This window comes from Telmatherina bonti, assembly GCF_933228915.1.
Source record: "Telmatherina bonti genome assembly, chromosome: 22".
In the NCBI taxonomy this organism is placed as follows: Eukaryota; Metazoa; Chordata; class Actinopteri; order Atheriniformes; family Telmatherinidae; genus Telmatherina; species Telmatherina bonti.
The window spans coordinates 12,805,258-12,824,728 of NC_136631.1; the positions used below are offsets into that span (position 1 = coordinate 12,805,258).

Consider the following 19,471-nt stretch of genomic DNA (forward strand, 5'->3'; position numbering starts at 1 on the left):
GTAAAAGTGTGATATTCACAGTGTCATTTCTAAAATACAGGGAAGAAAATCTTTCTGGAACTTTTTGTTTCAACTGATAAATACTCAGAAGACCATAACTACTCATACTACAAGTCATACTGCAACTACTATAAATACTCATCATCAAAATAGTTTTAGTTTTGGCAAATTTGGACTATTTTTTCTCACTTGGAAGGAGCTTTATTGAAGATATTTCACTGTGAGGCATCATCTTAAATTCTTTAAGGAATGTGTAGATATTCTCAGTGTGGAAATGGACTAAATCTCTGTGGATTGTATTCCATGTGCACTCACCAGGTTGCTCTGCTTAATTTTGTGGAGTCTCTCTTCCTACATCTGGAAAACAGACAAAGAATATTGTTTATATTTTGCACCATAATGATCATGAGTGCATGGTATGACAACAAAAGATTGATCACAGGCACACCAACCTTGGCTGAGCTGGAACAGCGTTGCAGCAAGTCTCATTTTCTTCATCATCTCCAAAGTATTGCCTTTCAGCTCTCCTCAACACACATACACACACAAAAAAAAAAAAAAAAAAACCCCAAAAACCTGGCAACAATATCAATTATACATGCAGGAGGCAAACAATAGGATTTATTTAAGAACAAATAGCCTCATAGAGAGATGTTGAATGGGGTGGATTAGCATTAGAAAGGGACAACAAAACTCCACAGTTCAACGGCTAAAGAGCATTGTGGAAATTGGTTGATTGGGATGTGCATGTGGAGGAGCTGTCAATTTCAGAATCCCAGCAAGGACGTGTAGTGTTGTGGCTCTAAGAAAAATGACAGGCCGCTACAAAACATGACATTTTGACAAATGTCAGTGATGAACTTTGATAATAATAATAATAATAAAAATAGATCAGAGAATGATACAGCAGCCATCTGACCAAATGAGACATCAGATAAATCTATATCTGAAAGAGATAGAGAAACTTATCATACAAAAGACAAAGAAAGGTTTTTGATGGCTGGTATTTAGCAAAACCAGGTTTATGCCTCTGCTAATCAAAGGTGGCATTTAAGCACTACACGTTTGAAAAATAAGCCCCTAAAGAAGGACAGTCTGCTTGAATAAAAACTAAATAAATACTTACTTCTTTCTTCAAAATCAATCTATTTGTTTCTGATGGGAATACTAACATTTTTACTGTAGAGTGTTGCACGTAGTTTTTTCTAAATAGTCATTCCTGCTCAGGCGCTTCACACCACGTGCTCTCTGTGTTTACCAGCAGGGATTTCTGGGAAGCGGTTACCATGATAACCATGGTAACCGCGTTAAACACGTTTCCTCCCCCTACTCCTCCTTCCTCTCGTGTCGATTCAGCGGCAGCACCAAAGCGGGTAAAAAATGGCCAGCTTGGGTCGCACCGAGGACCAGTATTACGAAAAAATTACAGCGATTCAACAAAGCATGTCTAAACGGTAAGGCCTCTTATTGTCGATAGGACCACGGCCCAGTGGAGACCACGGGCTTGGGTTACCATCTCTCCCGCCTGCTCCCATCGTTTCCCCGCTAGCTGCTCAGCGAAGTCATGGGTCCTTTAGCTAGCTAATACAGTAACTTACAGCAGTCGTTTTGTGGCGCTTCATGGATGCCTACAAATGGAAAGTGGGTCCTCTGTACACAGTTACTCTTGAGTCAAAGTTTCCCTCAAATTAATGCGCCTGTTTTATGTAACATTTCTAAGCGATTTCTGAATTAACTAACGCGCCTGTGGTTTGTCAAATAGAACAGCTATTATGCTAATAATGCTAATTATGCTAATAATTAGCATTGAAAGCACGGATATGTTAACAGTGTGTATGCGTGGATCAGTTTCCAATCATGTGTGTGCAGGGAAAAACGAAGGCTGGAGCTGGAGAGGGAACTGTTTGCTTACTCCAGATCTGATAAGAGAATGTAAGTTACGCCGGCAGGCTACTGTTTAACATACATTTTGAACAGTTAAGCTATAAATTAAAGTCTTACTTGATATCAAATTGACTTGGGAAATTTAAAATGTTTATTAAGGAAACATATACAGTCATGTAGGTATTTTTGCTCAAGCTAACCTTTCCCAAGGTGAGATATTTTACTTAAGAAAAGGTAATAGCCGTGATTCAGTGTATGGGTTTTGTTTGTATTTTTGCATAAGATCTATTTTTTCACTGTCAATGTAGATATACTCATAAATATTCACGTTCCAGGTCAAAACAGCAAAACTAACATTGACAGAGGAGTTGAGAACAAGATTTAAATTTAAATCATATTGTGCTTAACCTTTTCTTGTGAAAAGTCTACCTCTTATTTTTTTTGACAATGCACTTATACTCTGTTGAATAATGATTCTCCTCTGCCTTCAGCTCACAGATAAAGTGTTCCAAACTGCGCAGTTATCTCAAAGAAATCTGTGACAGGGAAGCACGAGCGAAAATGAGAAACCTTGAGCTTCAGAGAAATGTGGAGTGCATAGAAATTAGCATGAAGGAATATAGTCCTGACCATAGCCCCCTGCAACAACAAAAGGTGTAATACACACTCACACAGACAAGCACACACAGACGCACAGCAAAATGCTTAATATGTTCAGTGTCCTTGTTTTTCTCTGAGTGTAAACATGTTAGAAGTAGGCTTTAAAGTACACACTGACTGAGGCAAATTTTATCCATAGATCATGCATAGTACCCATATGTGCTTCTAACACCTTGATGTGACGGTAAACACTCAAACAGTGCAATTTATCACCACAAGCAAATGAACAAGGGACGAAACAATGAGCCAGTCAGATTATCACTTAAAACTCAATGACAGTGCTTGACAGCTTAATATCAAATTAACAAAATTGGCTAACTATGACTCAGTGTGCTAATTGCTCAATATAGAGACTATCAAGTGCTCCAGAGGTTTAGTCATTCTCTCCCCTCAAGCAGTTGGTTTATTTCCTCTTGATGTTTTGAGTCCTGCACATTTGCTGTTATTTTAGTTGTCCTGTTGCACTTTGTGTCCATTTTACCGGCTCACTCCAGTATTTTTCTAGTTTAATTATCATGAATATGGTACAATTAAAAGCGTCCTTTCTCATATAGACAACATATACATGTTCAAATGATGTGCTCTTTTATTTAGTAGAGTTTTTAAATACAAATAGGAAAATATCAAAGCTGCATTGTGTGCCTGTTAGTGTGTATGTGTTGGATTAAGGCAGCCAATCTTCCCAATCAGATAAATGTTAAGGAGACTGTCAGCAGCTACACAGGGCAAGCTCTCTTAGGAAAACGCTTTGTGATTGACTGTGACAGGCTGATGCTTGATGGTGTCATTTTTAGTTTAATTCCTTTTGCTTTTACACTATGTACAGATAATGTTGAACACATGGTGTAAACAGACAGACTGCTATTGTTTACATGGTGAATAAATTCATACATACAAGTAATATGCAAATTCTGTCTTTTTTTTTTTCAGGCTGAGTTTTTTAAAAATAGTTCCAGATTTATTGAAGCAAGAAAGAAAATTGAGCCAGAGATGGAAGCAACCAAGGTAATGTGGTATCTTAATAATAAAACATGTAAAATTGTGGTAATTATTAGGTACCTGTGTGAACTGAACAACAATATTATTCCTCATAGATCTGCGTCACATTTTTATAATGCGTCCTTTTTGGATCGGAAATGTACTTTTCGTGGTTGATAAAGCTTTGTGTCTTTTTCATGCCAGATCCTTCGTTTTAAAAAATGTTTACAAGGTTTATGTAAATTCTAGTTCTATAAATCTGTGTTTTCAGGTTTAGTTCAACAAAGAAAAGAAGATATAATGCCTGGTAAATCTGTAGTGGAGTCTACATTTAAACTGTATCTGTAATAGCACAGGTGTCTAATCCTAGCTGGTGAATCTGTACAAGCGATGTAGTTCAAGCCCATAGCTGCTTTCTCCCTTCACTTAAAGCAGTTAAAGCTCTTTTAGATGAAATGTCTAAGACATCTCATAATAACTTGGAGCATGCTGTCTAGAGCAGTCACTTGTAACTGTGTGCAAAAACCCCCCTCAGCCTGTCGATATTGTAATGAGCAAAATGGTACCGTCACTCCATTATGCATACAAGCCATTGGCTGGCAGTGTGCATGTCCCTCAGGCTGCAGCATTCATTAAGGGAAGCTTACCGGGCTGAAAGCTGGAGACAGATGATAACGGGATATGATTTTCATATTTAATACATTCCTTGGAAGAGCACACGCGTGCCGCAGATTGATAGAAGAATCAATTGCTACTTTAGTGAAACACTTTCTACTTTGCCCTGCAGCTACCGATGGAATCACTCAGCCAAGAAATTAACTTTTCCTCTTTTTTTTTTACCTACTTTGTGGATCTGCTGGGCAGGCTGCATGGTTTACAGTGAATGTTATTAAGCAGCTAACTGTTTGGTATTTAAGACGCTTATCAGAAAAGAAACAGAAGCCATGCTTTTTGTTATTATGTTTGGAGGGAGGCTTTTTTGCTTCTCTCTCTCCCCCCTTGGTGACATTGCAGACATGAATCAAAAGTTGTCTAAAGGATTTTTAATAAGATTAAAAGTTAAAACATTGATCCGAGACATTCCTCTGAAAATGCTGAGAAAAGAATTTTGACCTTGGCCAAATAAGCTTCACTTATTCAAAATCATAACTGGGATATTTAGCATAGTAGGAATGTGTTTCTTTTAAAAGTGACTAAATTTAATACTTTAGGCAGACCATATTCATGAATGTTAAATATTATTTTTAAGATAGCTTATTTAGCCACTAAAGTCAAGTGTTTTGTAATATTCACAGGTAGACTTTATGCAAGGACAGCAGCAGCAAATCAACATCTTTCACAATTTGAAGGATTTTACACAGTCACCAGTGGAAATTTTTATGGAAAACCAGACCTCCAGAGGGTCTGATGCTGAAGCTGGGACCACAAGTGTACACTCACACCGAGCATTGCGTTGTTCACCCAATCGCAGTGTGCACTCCCGCGAACGTCTACCAAGTGGCCTTTTGAAGGACTTCAGAGTTGGCGGAGAGGATGCCGCCAGCAAGCGAACACATTTATCAGATGACATTTCAGGCTCAAATGATTCCCCTGACGGCTGTAATTTGAGTGACAAACATGAAAGAACGCTGAGGCTGCTCCCATCTGTTCGTGCCTTAACAGGCACAGCTGGCAGTGTGGCTTTTCGAAGTGATGATGAACAGGAAGCTTCACCTTTGGTGACCTTGATGGGGTCTGAGAAGAATCCATCTCCCAGCAACAGTGGCATATTGAGAGCAAAGAATTCCCTGGCAGAACACACTGACTCCCAAGAGGTAGCTCATGAGCCACTCACAATGGGAGATGAAGAGAGAAGTCTTGGCCATTTGATGCCTGAAACCACTTTTGGAAAAGAAGCTCAAGATACACCAGGTTTGCAGTGATATTTCTTCCTTTCCACCTTGTATTATTTATTTTCCTTTCCTTAAATTGGCAGTTTAAAGCCATTTCTGTGGCTCTTTTGAAGATTTTGAATAAGCCAATTAACACTGTGTGGTGTGTTTACAATCAGGTAAAAGTGAGAGCATCAGTGCACTGAGTTCTGATGTGGAGTTGTCAGAGAGCAGTGCTAGTGACCTGACAATATCTTTGACTCAATCTGAGCTGGAGGAAGATCTACCAGAGGATGTGGCACCTGAGAGGAATTCTTACAGAGAGGAAGATGATCACAAACAGCATAGTTCTGAATCAACCATCCACTCTAATGGGCCTAAGTTACATAGTGATTCCTCAGGACCAGCAACGACCTTGAAAAGGTACAGTATTCATGACTTAAATAATCTGTTTTTATTCTTATTTAAAAATGAATCATTTAATAAAAAAAAATTAAAAAAAACTACAGATTTTACTATTTTGTGACATATATGCCTTTTTATATTTCACACAATGTGGTCTGTATTCTTTCAAAGTTTCAAACTAAGCAAGTAAAGAAGAGAATGTTGTGCTTGGCCATGCTGAACTACAGAGGTCTGTTAGTGATAGTGGGTGAAGACACCACACAGTCCTTGCAACCATCCCGCCTCAGGGCTGACAGAGGATTGTGGGAGTCACGCTCTGTGCCACTGTTTTCTCTGTAGCTCTGTAGCGGCTGTGTTGGTGGCAGTGATGCATCTTATAGGGAGAGCTCAGGACCTGTCCACAACAATATTGCTATAATCCAAGATAATGCTGTGACGGAGCAATTTTCTGCTTGAGAGACCTCAGGAAGTCCCCAGTGGAGGAGGAAATTTGTGGCACCATAGAGTGTTCTGGAGGATGGGCATGTGGACAGCACTTAGAGTCACAAATCCTTAGCGTGATGATGGCCTCTGAGTTGAAGGATCACTTTGGATGAGGTTAGAGCCACAGAAAATCCCATGTGAACGTCTGCACACAGCGCCTCTGCTTTTTCCACACAGTGTACTCTGTTTTATGAGTAGGAGCTCTTGTGATTGAACAAGAACTTTTATTTGGTTTGCGTATTCTCAAGGATGAAGCTAGTGTTGAATTTTTCTGCTGTTTCTGTCCTTGTTTGGGCTGCATTATGCTTTACATTGTGCCACTAAATGCATGCAGTACATTTTAAACATTATCTGATTTAAACATTATTATTATTGTTATTATTATTATTATTATTATTATAATTATTATTATCATTATTATGAACAATAATAATAATGAAAATAATTTTGAAAAAAAAGTTAATTTAAAATGGCCATGTACACAGGCTCACAAAACTGGCATTTAGTATGAATTGTATCAAAAATAGCTTGAATGGTTATAGTTTTTCTTAAGAATAGTTTTCTTAAGCACCATATTTATGTTTGTTCTGCTCTATTTATTTATGGTGTGACCCTTGCAGGAGCTGCAGTTAGCCTATGTCGGGGAGACAATGGTGTGGGCTGCTACTTTCATTGTTAACACAGCGCTTGTGTCTATGAAGAGCAAACCAGAGGCTTTGATGTGAGGCTTAGAGAGCACCCAGCCTCTATCTTCTCTCTCTCTCTTTCCCTCCCTTAAGGTTAGAAGGTTAGGTTTATATCGCTCCCTCTATTCAGCTCACAGTCAGGAAAAACAAGCCCAGACAATTTATTAGATTATCCCATTATATTTCTCCTCCAGCATATACAGACTGAGTGAGACAGAAATATTGTCTGAGTTTATTTTTCAAGACAATTCATAATGGCCTCAGTGCATACTGCTCACAAATAAGCTCGCTCTGAACAGCACACTGGTTCGGCTTTTTCTTTTAGTGACATGCCATCTAGTTAGTAGAGAAAATATGCTGAAATGCCATTATGGCATTGTAATTGTTGGCAATTTTTTATAAGTACATTGTAATAAAGATGTGGGATGATGACATATCCCAGATTTAATCCAACTCAGTGCAGACAGTGTATTGGTACTGTTAGTACTTAAATTTCTCAATTCCTTTGTGTAGTTATATTTGCTGTCTGTGCCAGCACAGTGCGATTCTCCTGACACCAATCACTCAATTCTGAGGCCATTCTGTTTGGTAAATCACCCAGGAGTTAGCACTGTATGCTGTAGGGCAATATTGCTGCTGACCTCTTCCTCCTGACTAACAATACCCTCCTGATGATGTCGACATGCAGACAACAGCAGCATCTAAAGTGAGGTTAGAGACCTTGACATGAAAGCTGGCAACAATACAGATAGAGAGGTTTGCAGAAAAAAAAAACACAACTAATTCGCTTTCTCCCTCTCTAAAGGTCTCTTTTTTTGAAGAGCTTTTATAAATAAAGTGGGAAAAGAAAGATGACTATTTCAAGGCCCATACTGGTGATAAGGGAAAGGGAAAAAATGACAGAGTCTTTGCTTGTTCTACCTTTTGCTTATTCTACTTCAGCCACACTGAAGAGGACTTGGCACAGATGGATTGCACACTACAAAATGTCATGGATATAATTCAAGCTGCCACCTTAATCAGAATGTTACCAGGAAACAACCTGCAAAAAAGAGGGAGCAATTGTTTGCTGACCCCTAACCCAAAAGCCCATTACAGATTGTCATAAATTCTTTTTGGCCTCTCTTTATGGAAGGCAGCTCAAGATCTCTCGGCTTGGGGTTTCTGGGGGAATTCAATGAGGGCCACCCAGAGCTTAATTCTCAAGAAAGAGATGGATTCTCAATATCCACATGCATTAGGCATCCATTTCTTATTTTGCACCCTCACACAGGACCAGATTAAAGTGTAAATCTCTCACCAAAAGAAATCATCCAGGGGCCCCTCTTTTTTTTTTCCTCCATTTTTTGGAATAATTTTCCCTACTCTTTTAAGTATGAGATAGTCACAGTATTTTCATTACTGTTCAATTTTGGAGTCTTATTAGTTATATTAAAAATTAGTTTTTAAAATGTTACTAGACGGAACAGAAACAATTTGTCATGTTTTCATTTTACTGCAACAGACAGCTAATGGTACAAGTTCTTATTCTGAGTGCCAGCTTTGCCGTGCAACCTGTTATTACACATGGCACCTTCAACTGACACACTGAAAAGTGTTGAAAACCTGCATTGTGGCCATCGAATCTCAATCCCCAGATTCTCCAGTAGTCCTTGAGTACCTCAAGGAAATTGTCTGGAAAATGTACCACGGATTCGTGGATCGAATACCATAATTTCTTTTTCTTTTTTCCTTTTTACAAATTGCAGGCCTATTGATCACATGACCTCCTCCACTTTAATTTCCTTTCACCGCATTAATGGGTAATGGTATTTTTTTCCAGCCTCTCCCTGGAAGGATTCTTCAATCTGCTTGACAGTATTGAAGGACGCCTCTATGGCGAGCAGACTCATGTGTATGGGGATTCTTCAGTTGATGGAAGACAACTCAATAGAATTATCAGGTATATCCGTCCTGTTTCTCCAAAGTTTACATTCTTATCTTTTCCTTTTTCTAAATGAAATGCCATGTAAATTCATTTAATGGCCGTGGAGCAGTTTGTGCAGATGAGGAAAACATATTATCCTTCCGCTAAGGGCTCTCACATTAGATTAAGTGTCATCACCATGAGGTATGCGTCTTTATTTCTGAGGGGTTTTGAAACACACGGGATTGTTAAAGTAACCACCCAGCGTAATTGTTATCAGGAGTCAAAAAGATAGAGGATGGAATATGTTTAATTTCACTGGGCTTATTTTTCATAAGCTTTTTATACCTGATAGCATGATTAATTTATCATAATTGCTGCTCCTGTGGTAAAGCATAAAAGAATAATTTCTTAGCAGAGGAAAGCTCTTTTTAAAACAAGTACATACTTATCCTCATCTGTTAAGTTATAAAGAGTGACCATCTTGTGTCATAACCCTTATAATATTACATTACAGTGGTGCGTTTACTTGTTGAGTGTGTTTGCATGTGTCCGTCTGTTGGATATACTGTACTTTGCACTGCCAACCTGTGGGCTCAGTCCTGGGCTTTTTGGTAATAGCTGACTGATATCTATATATTGGGCAGCGTTTGTGACGGTGGGACAGGGTTGAATGAGGAGGACCTTGAAGCATGTGGAGCAGTCGTCCTTCATGAGCTTCAGAGGTTGTCATGGAGCACAGAAAAGGGCTGCCTGCTGCCACAGGACCTCGTATGTGCACGTCAGGATAACACTCAGCCTAATGAAATAAGGTAAGGTTTCTCTGTGTAATTTAATTTAATTTATATATTTTCTATTAGACAATAAGGAGGGGTTGCTTACCTACAGGAGTTACTGAGATATTGCATGCTACCATTTGATCCAGTTCCCCTTGTCCACAAATGTAAAAGGTCATCTTTGGTGTCACCTCATACGGTAACAGTGCATGGGTGAATGTCATGAGTAAATTAAAATGCCCTATCTGTGGCTTCCAGTCGTTTGGATAATGAGTAGTTATAGTCTGAGCCAAATCCATGCTCTGCTTCACTACTCTATTGATTTCACTGAGACCTTTCCAGTTATACACTCAATTCTAAGAGACACATCTAGCAGGGTCGCTCTTTTTCTCTGGAGATGCCTGTTGGCTGACCTCGACCTTTTATCCAGCTTTGCAAGCTAAGGTTATATCACTCGCTGCTAACTGAAAGACATTACAAATCCATATCTTCTTCGTTGTTTAAAATTGACACACAAAACATTCTTTTTCTGAATGAATATGGAAAAATGAAGCCTAATGTATACATTACTGTTGTTTAGTTAATTTTCCTTCATTTTCTTGCAAATCAAAGAATTTTCTTTGTATGCAGGTGTGATTGTGACTTATTTTCATGTCTCTTACTCTGTAATCAATAAGAAAACCTCTATCCTCCACCTCACCACAGCACCAGCCTCTCTCCTGATGCTGCTCGGCTGTGGGATCGCTGGTTCAAGCATGCCCTTGTACTCAAGGAGCACCGTGTCCTCAGCACTGAGCGCTTGGTCCAACTGTTCACACCGCTGCTACTGAAGCGTCATGCCACATACAGCCAGCAGGTAGCGTTGAAGGCAAATACACCGCTACAGCACAAACACAAAGAGGAGGATGGACTATTAGATTCACATTCCTAAAAGCAAGCTGATATTAACATACACAACTTACTGACATATACATACATATATATATATATATATATATATATATATATATATATATATACTTCTCTTCTTTTCCTTTTTAATTTATTCATCTCAGAGAGGTGTAGCGGCCTCTTTTTTGTCTTGTACTCAAAACCGAGCTTTGGCTTTATACTATGAGATTGATTCCCACTTTAACCTCCAGATAAAGGAAAACCTGACCTATATTATAATAATAATAATAATAATAATAATAATAATTATACAAACTCTGCTTGGCTTTTTGTATCCCCTGTGGTGTAGTCATCTGGGGAATACTTGCATTTAATTATGATTTAACCAAAATTATAACCATCAGCTGAGTGACTCCAAGAGGGAACTATTTAAACCTTCTTCTAAGTAAGAGTGTTATAAATTTAACACTCGTGATCGATATTGTCAGTTTAAATAAAGACCAAAATTGCCAAGAAAATTCCCACTCACGGCCTAGTTATGACATCAAGAGAGACTGTATGTTTGCAGTCCCAATGTGTCCAACTATAGATTAGTTTGTCTGCAGGATCATCTTTACCATGGAGGGTTTTGTCCTATTAATTTGTGCAAGCTCATCTTATCACGGTTCTCGTGGCTTGAAAATCTTGCTGCAATGTCCCAGATGCACTGAGAGGCAAAAAGGGAGACTGTAGAGCCTCTTGAAAATATGAACTGACAAAAGGAAGAGGGGTACCGCCATCTACATCATTGTATCCAAGTGCATCAGGAAAAGCCTGAGTGAAAATCTTTCTCTCTCTTTATCGCTATGAGTCTCCTCCATATATTCCTTTCTCCCATCCTCTATTTCTCCATCTCTCCCTCTATGTGTCTCTGTACTCTCACACAACAGCTTACTCTCCACACACAAGAGCAAACAGAAATTTCCATTCACGCCTTGCCACGCAGCCTTGCTACTCCGACAAATGGGAGCATGCAGCTCACATGCACACACTCAAAGAGGCCCTTTGAATATTCAAGTGCTAACAGTTGCATTCATTGATATTTAAAATGCAGTGGATTTGCGAGAGCCCTCAACTCATGGTACATTTGACTAAATCTGGAAAAAAGAAAGAACAAAAGGGATATCGGGGACAAGGATCAAAACAGTTTTTATTGTGCAGCAACATCAAATCCCCAAGTGGCAAACTCAGATTGGCGTGTTTGCATCTCTTCTTCTCTTGGAAAATGAAAGCATTTGCATTGTCAATCTCTGCTGTGACCTGCTGATAACAACTTACAATGTACTTAAAGTTTGTCACTGTCAAAATCCTCCTGATCATCCCCTTCATATTAGTGTTCATTAAAAGTTGCCAGTGGCCATCTGAGGCTGAGAGGCAGTCTTTGATCACAAAAGAGAGATGATGATGGCAGGATTTGATAAGGGGGAGGGAATGAGGAGAGAAAGGAAATCGTTGTGTTGCATCTCCCTGCTCCTCATCTCTCGGAGAAGCTCCTCTTAATTGTGTATCCTCATCTCCACAGAGATAAAAAATGAGCTGGAGAGAGTGGAAGAGAGTAGTTTGTCTGAATCCTCTCAGCCAAGAGGGAAGATATCTGAAACGTGTTGCACATTAACAACCGAGTGATTGCATTCTTTTGCGGTTCTCTAATCTCATGGATGAGAAAAGACAGAAGGAAAAATAGTGTGATTGAAGGGGAGAGCAGGAGCAAAAGAGTGAGAAATAATCTTTTTTTAGTGAAACGACTGAGGGAATGTGAAGTTATTGGCTTTCGGCATTTGAACACACATTACAGCTGCACCTCTGTGCGAGCAGCCGTGGTCAAAGTAAATGACTTGTTTAATCGCCAAGGGTTCAATTTGACACTTCCTTCACAAAATGAGAACAATTAAGAGTGTGGTTTTAATTTGTGCTGCACGCAGGCCAAAGTGTTTCTGAGGACACTTCTCTCCCGGTCCAGTGAGGAGTGCCCCTCAGCAGAGGACGAGAATGACGAATCTTCTTTGTGTCATCCTTCTTCCCTCCTGCCTGATGTGAAGCCTGATAAATCGATACAGAAGCCTCAGATTCCAGGTAACTGAAGGGAATTGGTGTGAATGCACTAGGCTATGGTTATACTTTGTTATGGATTAACTAAAAAACACTTCAGTTGATCGTTTTGATAACAAAGTACAACACATGTCCTGTAAAAAAGCAAAATATGTTATTTTTTCTTATTACAGGACAAAATAAGTCCTGTAATTGGAAAAAATGTAAGTAACTTTTATTTTATTTTATTTTATTATTTTAATTTTATTTTATTTTTATTTAACGCAATTTGTTAAATTTTAATTACGTTTTTTTCCCTTTCTGGAGTAAGCTAGATCTGCTCTTTCGTAAAAAAAAAAAAATAATTTCAGCATAGAGCTTTTGTATGGACCCCCCCCAACCCAGTTTTTTTTTATACAGTTTTCCATTCAAAGCTTAAAAAAAAAGACCCCCCTTTCCATTTCTGTCCAAGACTCCCATCCTCCCTGCCATTGCTTCTCACTGTGTGCTTCCCTTTCTTACAGAACTACAAAGTACTGAAGAGGACAGCCAGGACGAAAGCCCTGTGGAAAGTGGTCCTATTAGAGGTAAAAAGGCATTGCTGGTGCCTCAGTATTCACACTGTCCTTATGTTGTGGTTTGTTTTCTTCCCACTGCAGTGAATAATGGGCTCTTTTACACAATGGCTGAGGCAGGATGATCAAGGTGAAACCAGGGTCAAAGTCCCACCTGAAGAGCTGCGCTAGTTCTCTCTAATTATCTCCAAGAATACACTAGCCCTGTTTCCAGCCTTGTCTGAGGCATTTGAGCAAGAATGATAATTTGCTGGCCCAGCATAATGTGGCTCCTTTAATTGTCAGGGAGCCAGGGTGGGCCAAGCAGAAGATCTGTCATCGCTTCTCATTATCTTCTAAACAATGCTCTGGCAAGTCTGGACTTGAAAAGTACTAGATGTAACGGCATCCTAGAAGCAGTTGGTGTGCCCATCCCTGGGCTACACCTCTGAAATGTAAAGCAATCCTACATTACCCTTAGCTATCAGATTTCCCACTGGGTGTTTCATGTGTCTGCATCCCTAAGGTGCACAGCCAGCCAAAATGAGTTCAGTTTCCAATCGCAACACTTAATCAAAAGAGCCGTTACCAACTAGAAAGACATGACTAAAGATTTTGCAGGGAGAAAGGTTTAGCTGTGCTGAACAACATCCATGTCACAATGAAATGCAGTGACCTTGGAATTTATAATAATTGCCAAAACACATATGAGGCTGTAGACCTTTTTTTGTTTTTTTTGTTGTTGTCTTTTTTTTAAAGACTGCATGTAAAACAGTAGCTGTGTTTGCTGTTAAGATTTAGAAAATGATTTATGATTTAAAGTAGTATATTTATCACAAAACTAAGTTTGCACAGTTTGAATTTGCCATTATAATTTTACTTTTTTTTTGCCTCTAATTTAGTATGTGTGCCTCTTTAGCATCACTGAGCCCATTGATGTCTACTTATATATTTATTCTTTTAACCAAAAAGTCATTGGTGCCTTCACATCATTGATGTTGAGATAAGGGGAGTTGCTTTCTGTGTGATGGAAACTGTTGCCACACACAGAAGGCTTAAATCAACAGCTTAGCTGAGTGAGCAGTGTTTTTGCCCACTTTGTTCAGCTCTGAAAGAAAAAACCAGCTACTGAAGCGTGTTGTCTCGTCAAACACAGAAACCTCTGAAAGTTGGAAACCTGGGTTTTGTGCAAATATTTGACTGTGACTCTGTGTGTCTGTGCTTGTGTGTATGTTTATGTGTGTCCCTGAATAGAGACAAAAGCATATCAGTTGCTTAAACAGTCAGCCATGCAGGAACGGCTGCAGAGTTCTGAAGAAGAGGAGGAGGAGGAGAGTGTTTCAGGTAAGAGATTGATCAGTGGCTACTAATGATGCGTTGTCCATACAGCACATAAAGATATAGGAATAGAAATGAAAACCAAAACCTCAAATATTAATCTTTGTTTAGTCACTTATTTTTGGCTCATGATCAAATTTCGAGCTCCTCTACAATTATACGCTGCAACCTTCAATGTCATGTATTTTATGTTAAGTTCTTCATTAGATTCTATTTTGTTAAATATATAAATATCCCTCGTCTTTCGTGACCATGTGTTATATCAAAGGGTACCCATGACCAGAGTTCAGTAACTCTTCAGGGCTTCTAAGTTTCAGTGTAAATATGCATGTTAATTAGCTTGTGATGAGATCAATGAAGAAATCAAATGGCTTTATCTAGCCCCGTTTGCTCTTTTAAGGAATAAATCGTGGCCATGAAGAGGACCTGGGGAGGGCCAAATGCTCCTCACATCAAGACCCTTACCCTCGGTAAGAACATTGTTATTATTCAACGGTCCACAGGAAATGGGCCACCAGACACCAAAAAGTGGTTGATGTACATTTGCATGGCGGCTCTCATAATTCCCTGTTCATTTCCATAAGATCAAGGGGGCGCCACCCATTAACTCGCTTACAAAGACAAAAGGCCCCTAAAGCCCCTCTTACTCACTGTTAGCTGGGATCAACCAGGTTTTAGAATTCAAAAGCAAATCAGCTGCCACAAAAATAAATTGAAGCCATTTCCTGGCTGTTTTTCTGCTTGTCAGAACGCAAACAGATCATGTCAAGAAGAGAGTAGCTGACAACGGTTTCAGAGGAAGGGGACTCAAGTGCTAACAAGGGCAAATTCCCTTTCATTTGTTACCCTTGAAACATTATTTAGGATGTTCAAATCAGAACTATGAGTGGATATGGAAAGAACATCTAATGACAAATAGCTTGGTGGTAGAAGCTTACACCATCATGGTTGCATTTAAATATCAACACAACTTCATCAAATCTGCAATTGCATTTCAGGTCCTCAGCACCTCTTCACTGCAAACCCATTTGGGTTGTAGTAATGGCAGGATAAACGTTATGAGGAATAATCTTCTCTGATTTCATGTGATTACTGGGCACCACGCTGACACAAGGACTGAAGTCTGTATCTCGGTGGTCTGGCAAACAGGCACTCCCAGTCTGCCTATTAGTCCAGCCTCTTTAATAAACATGAGCCAATTCTGGAACCAGACCTTATCAGGTGGTGCCTATTTCCCTGTCATTAATGTGCACGTGAAGCCCACAATATATGTGATTTAATAAGATTTACTGAATAAAAAAAGTTAGACTAGGGTATACACTATGTCTCCATAAAACTGGACAAACTGGTAGTCATTAATGCCTGACAATCTGATCTTGTCTGAGTTGAAAAGGAATCAACATTTTTAGCTTCCAGTTTGGCTCATAATTTTTTCTCTGGTCATACTAGATGTCCTCCTCTCTTTTCTTCGTTTCTCCTCAACATTTTTATTTAAGCATTTCACCTACCACAGTCACTTTTTGTGGTTTTTTTGCTTCCACAAGTGGTGTGGAAGCTCTGTACTTGAGCAGAAGCACACCACTGTAGCATGCTCTAGCACAGTTTCTCTCCTTTTTCTTTGCGTCTCAGTCTCTCTGGCTCTCTTGCCATTTCTCTATTCCTCTCCCCCCTCTTCCTCTATGTTTTCCTCTCCCTCCTCTCCATCCTGCTTGTTAATTATTTGCTTTATTTTGTCAGCGAGCTGATGAGTGACTTCAAAAAGAGGATGGAGCTGGACTCAAAATACAAAAATGGCTTCCTCTCTGTTGTCTTAGACAATAATTATGATTTGCCTGTTAAGCCCAGGCTACAGCAGAGGGATTGTAGTTTAAAGCAGAGGCTTTGGTGCAAAAAATGCATTTATAGCCCTTTGTAAAGCTCCTCATTATGTGTGGGCTCGATTCATTAAGTAATTGGTTTGCAGTTGTTTACATGAGTATTAAGGCCTTCTATTCAGGGCCTTTGAGAGATACATTGTGCAAATGTTGCATGTTATGAATGCAGAATGAGAGGCGGGGGGCCAGTCCTATTGGCCAAACACTGCTCCCGGCTGAAAAGCGAGAGAAAAGCACTGGGTGCTGCTTTGCATAGCAATGACTGTGGCCTTAATAAGCTTTACAGATTAAATACATGGAGTCTTTATAAGATGCAAAGAGATACTCTTAACACATTTATATGTGCTCATTTCACTATTATGAAGTTTGAGAGAACTGTGGGTTTTTCATGTTCTTTTTTTTCTCTTTTCCTCACTCGCTACCACAGAGTGATTGTCAGCTAGATACCTTTATAGTATGTTCTGTTTATTGTATTGTAACTCGTGTTGAAGCGACTGATCTGCAACATTTATTAAGGATTTGTCCATTAGAAATCTTTTGCAGTCTTTGTGAGTGGCAAAGTAAAATCACTTTGTGGTTGAGTGGGGATGAAAGGAATAATGCACGAAGGAGTGAGTCTTAATAAGCAGCTGCACTCCATGTAAAGACCACTTGTTCGCCTTTGTATGGGAGTGCATGCCACTGCTTCCTCTCGTGCAAAGAAACATTGTCCCTCTTTCTGCTACAGACATTTCAGATGCCACATCTTTTCTTATTTTTCATTTTGGGTTTGTATCCTACTTTTTTATCCTGCCTCCCCTTTTCCTTTCTGAAAAAAATATGCTCTAGTGCGCACAGGTGCCCAAAAGCTAAATCTGCTTCTGTGGGACATGGTGATGATTGACATACATGCGTGACAGAATTCTTGCCTCAACTGTTGTGGTTTTGCTTTGAGCAACAGGATGTGCATAAGTATTCAGCTTGAAATCATTCAGTTTCTAAATCTGAAGGTCTGTCTGTCACACTTTTAAACCCCTCCCTCTCGGGAAGGCCATGTGTGTGAATCTCTGACGATTCATTGAGAAGAGAGATGGAGGGGTGAGAGATACATGAGCTGAGGGAGGTCAGTAAAGTGGAAGAAATATAAGAAAGAGAGAAGATAGAGAATGAGCCAATAATGAAAAAAAATATTTGTGATAGTATCCAACATGTTAAGGGATCCTTGTGAACAGCCAACAGTTTCAGTGGGAGTAATTTATAACTTGTTTTCAACCCCTGACTGTTTGTTATGGAAAAAGAAAAACACTATAAAACAGCAAACAAGGTTGTTATCCTTTGCTTTTTTATGATGTAGTTTAAATACAGTTTAAGTTTGGTCAGATTGAAATGAATAACACAGTTCACAGTGGAAGACAGAAACTTGAGAAACTAACCAGTGGAGGTCACTGTCCTACACTGGGTATTTGAAATGTGTAGTTAACTAAACTTATTTTGCTTCATACTAGTCAATACTAATGCTGATCATTTAATTGAAAGAAGTGAACGTTCCTGTGTCGGGGCTGTGACGCTCCAAACAAACAGTAAAAGGCCTCATGGGAAGAACGATCCATCTTTCAACCATCCCGTCTTCACTGCCGGTCTCCACCAGACTGCACCAGTCAGGAGGAGAGTGTTGAAATCAGTAGCCCAAATACCGCTTTCTTTGAGCTGCAGTACTTACTCACTACCAGCAGAGAGCACTCACATGTTGGAGAGTGCCCACTCATGGTGCACTCACAGTTGCCTCTCACTGTTTGCCCCCCACTGAGGGCTATATCCTGCTACCATTCAGGCCTGTGAAGAGTACACCTCAACAGAGCCTAAACAATGTTTCTGCAGGGTCATAGCTGGGATGGGAGTAGGAGTTGATGGGAATGATGAGGTGATGGGTCTCCCTTTACCTTTAGACAAGCAGAGCCGAGCAAAAGCGCTATTGTGCTATTAGCATTTGTGTGTGGGTGGCAGGAGCCTAAAAAAAATCCAGGGTAAATAAAAGCAGTTTTCTAGCAATTGGCAAGTCAGCTTTAAATGCTTGGTAAGCATTATTTTCTCTGACCGTCCTTCTGTTACCTAACGGCATCCACAGTTAAACATGAAGTACATCTTCAGTGATTCCAAGGAGCTTGAACTGGTCTTATTTGAAGCTTTTTTTTCCCTTAGGTTAGTGTGAAAGTTTTGCTGGCACACATAAAATGTCATACTTTCATAGTTATTACAAAGTAGTTTAAATGTGCCATTGCAGCCCATATGTCATCAGTCTCTGCTGCATCAAATTCAGCAAATGGAAATGTATTGTGTAGCAGATAAACATGTTATATCTGTCAAAATTAAAATTTTTTATTCACCCTCTGCATCTGGATTATGGATGATTAACCAGTTGATTAGCTGAAATGGCACACAAAGTTTACTGCTTTGATTTTAAAAGGGTGGGAGTTTTTTCACATTGCAGAGACATGATCCTGTTTGCACCGCTGCGTTTAAAGAACGCTATTGTCCCTGTAAGGTCAGGATAGAGAGCGGGGACAGAGAGATGCTCCTCGCATCAGCTGGTTTGACACACAGGCAGCTCTGAGTCCGAGCATGGGGACAAGAAAGTTAGGTGGGAAAGACTGCTAGTTCCGTGGTAAAAGTTTAGTAAATCTTTTACCAATTTAAGCAATAAACACCACACAGTTATTCTAGTTTTAGCTGAGTCCTATGTCTGCTTCACCACTGTTGTATAAGGCGAAGGGAGCTAACTCTGAAGCTAACTACACTGTAGGCCCAGGAGTAATCCCCTCACCTCCGCCTCCCTACTCGGTTTGGAGACGACAGCAGGAAGGTCAAACAGCTGTTTCTGTCAGAGTTTCCCCTGATTATGAAGGGAACAGGTGAGAATAACATGGTTACTAAACTCTCAAAGAAATGTTGCACTTGAGGAGCAAAAAGACCAGACAGAAAGACGAGGAAACTAACTTGATGTTGAATGTTACTGTGGGTGCAGTGTTTTGTTGACCAAGCATAGCAGCCGAAAAATTAAAAATTTCTTTTGGACGATGTAGTTTTCATTTTGTCATTGATGTTATCATGCTGATGCCATG

General features: G+C 39.6%; 1 protein-coding gene across 1 annotated transcript in view; it reads left to right on the forward strand.

Moving 5' to 3' along the window:
- The first annotated feature begins 1,341 nt into the window (after positions 1 to 1,341).
- The window catches only part of kiz (kizuna centrosomal protein), a 25,081-nt gene continuing 6,951 nt past the window's right edge, over positions 1,342 to 19,471 (forward strand). Inside the window, exons 1-13 of the mRNA XM_079262636.1 lie at positions 1,342 to 1,454; positions 1,870 to 1,932; positions 2,376 to 2,538; positions 3,475 to 3,549; positions 4,818 to 5,433; positions 5,573 to 5,816; positions 8,790 to 8,909; positions 9,521 to 9,685; positions 10,355 to 10,505; positions 12,502 to 12,652; positions 13,132 to 13,194; positions 14,416 to 14,505; positions 14,900 to 14,969. Coding sequence (XP_079118762.1) covers positions 1,381 to 1,454; positions 1,870 to 1,932; positions 2,376 to 2,538; positions 3,475 to 3,549; positions 4,818 to 5,433; positions 5,573 to 5,816; positions 8,790 to 8,909; positions 9,521 to 9,685; positions 10,355 to 10,505; positions 12,502 to 12,652; positions 13,132 to 13,194; positions 14,416 to 14,505; positions 14,900 to 14,969 — 2,045 coding nt within the window. The 5' untranslated portion in view covers positions 1,342 to 1,380. The remainder of the gene's footprint in view (positions 1,455 to 1,869; positions 1,933 to 2,375; positions 2,539 to 3,474; positions 3,550 to 4,817; positions 5,434 to 5,572; positions 5,817 to 8,789; positions 8,910 to 9,520; positions 9,686 to 10,354; positions 10,506 to 12,501; positions 12,653 to 13,131; positions 13,195 to 14,415; positions 14,506 to 14,899; positions 14,970 to 19,471) is intronic.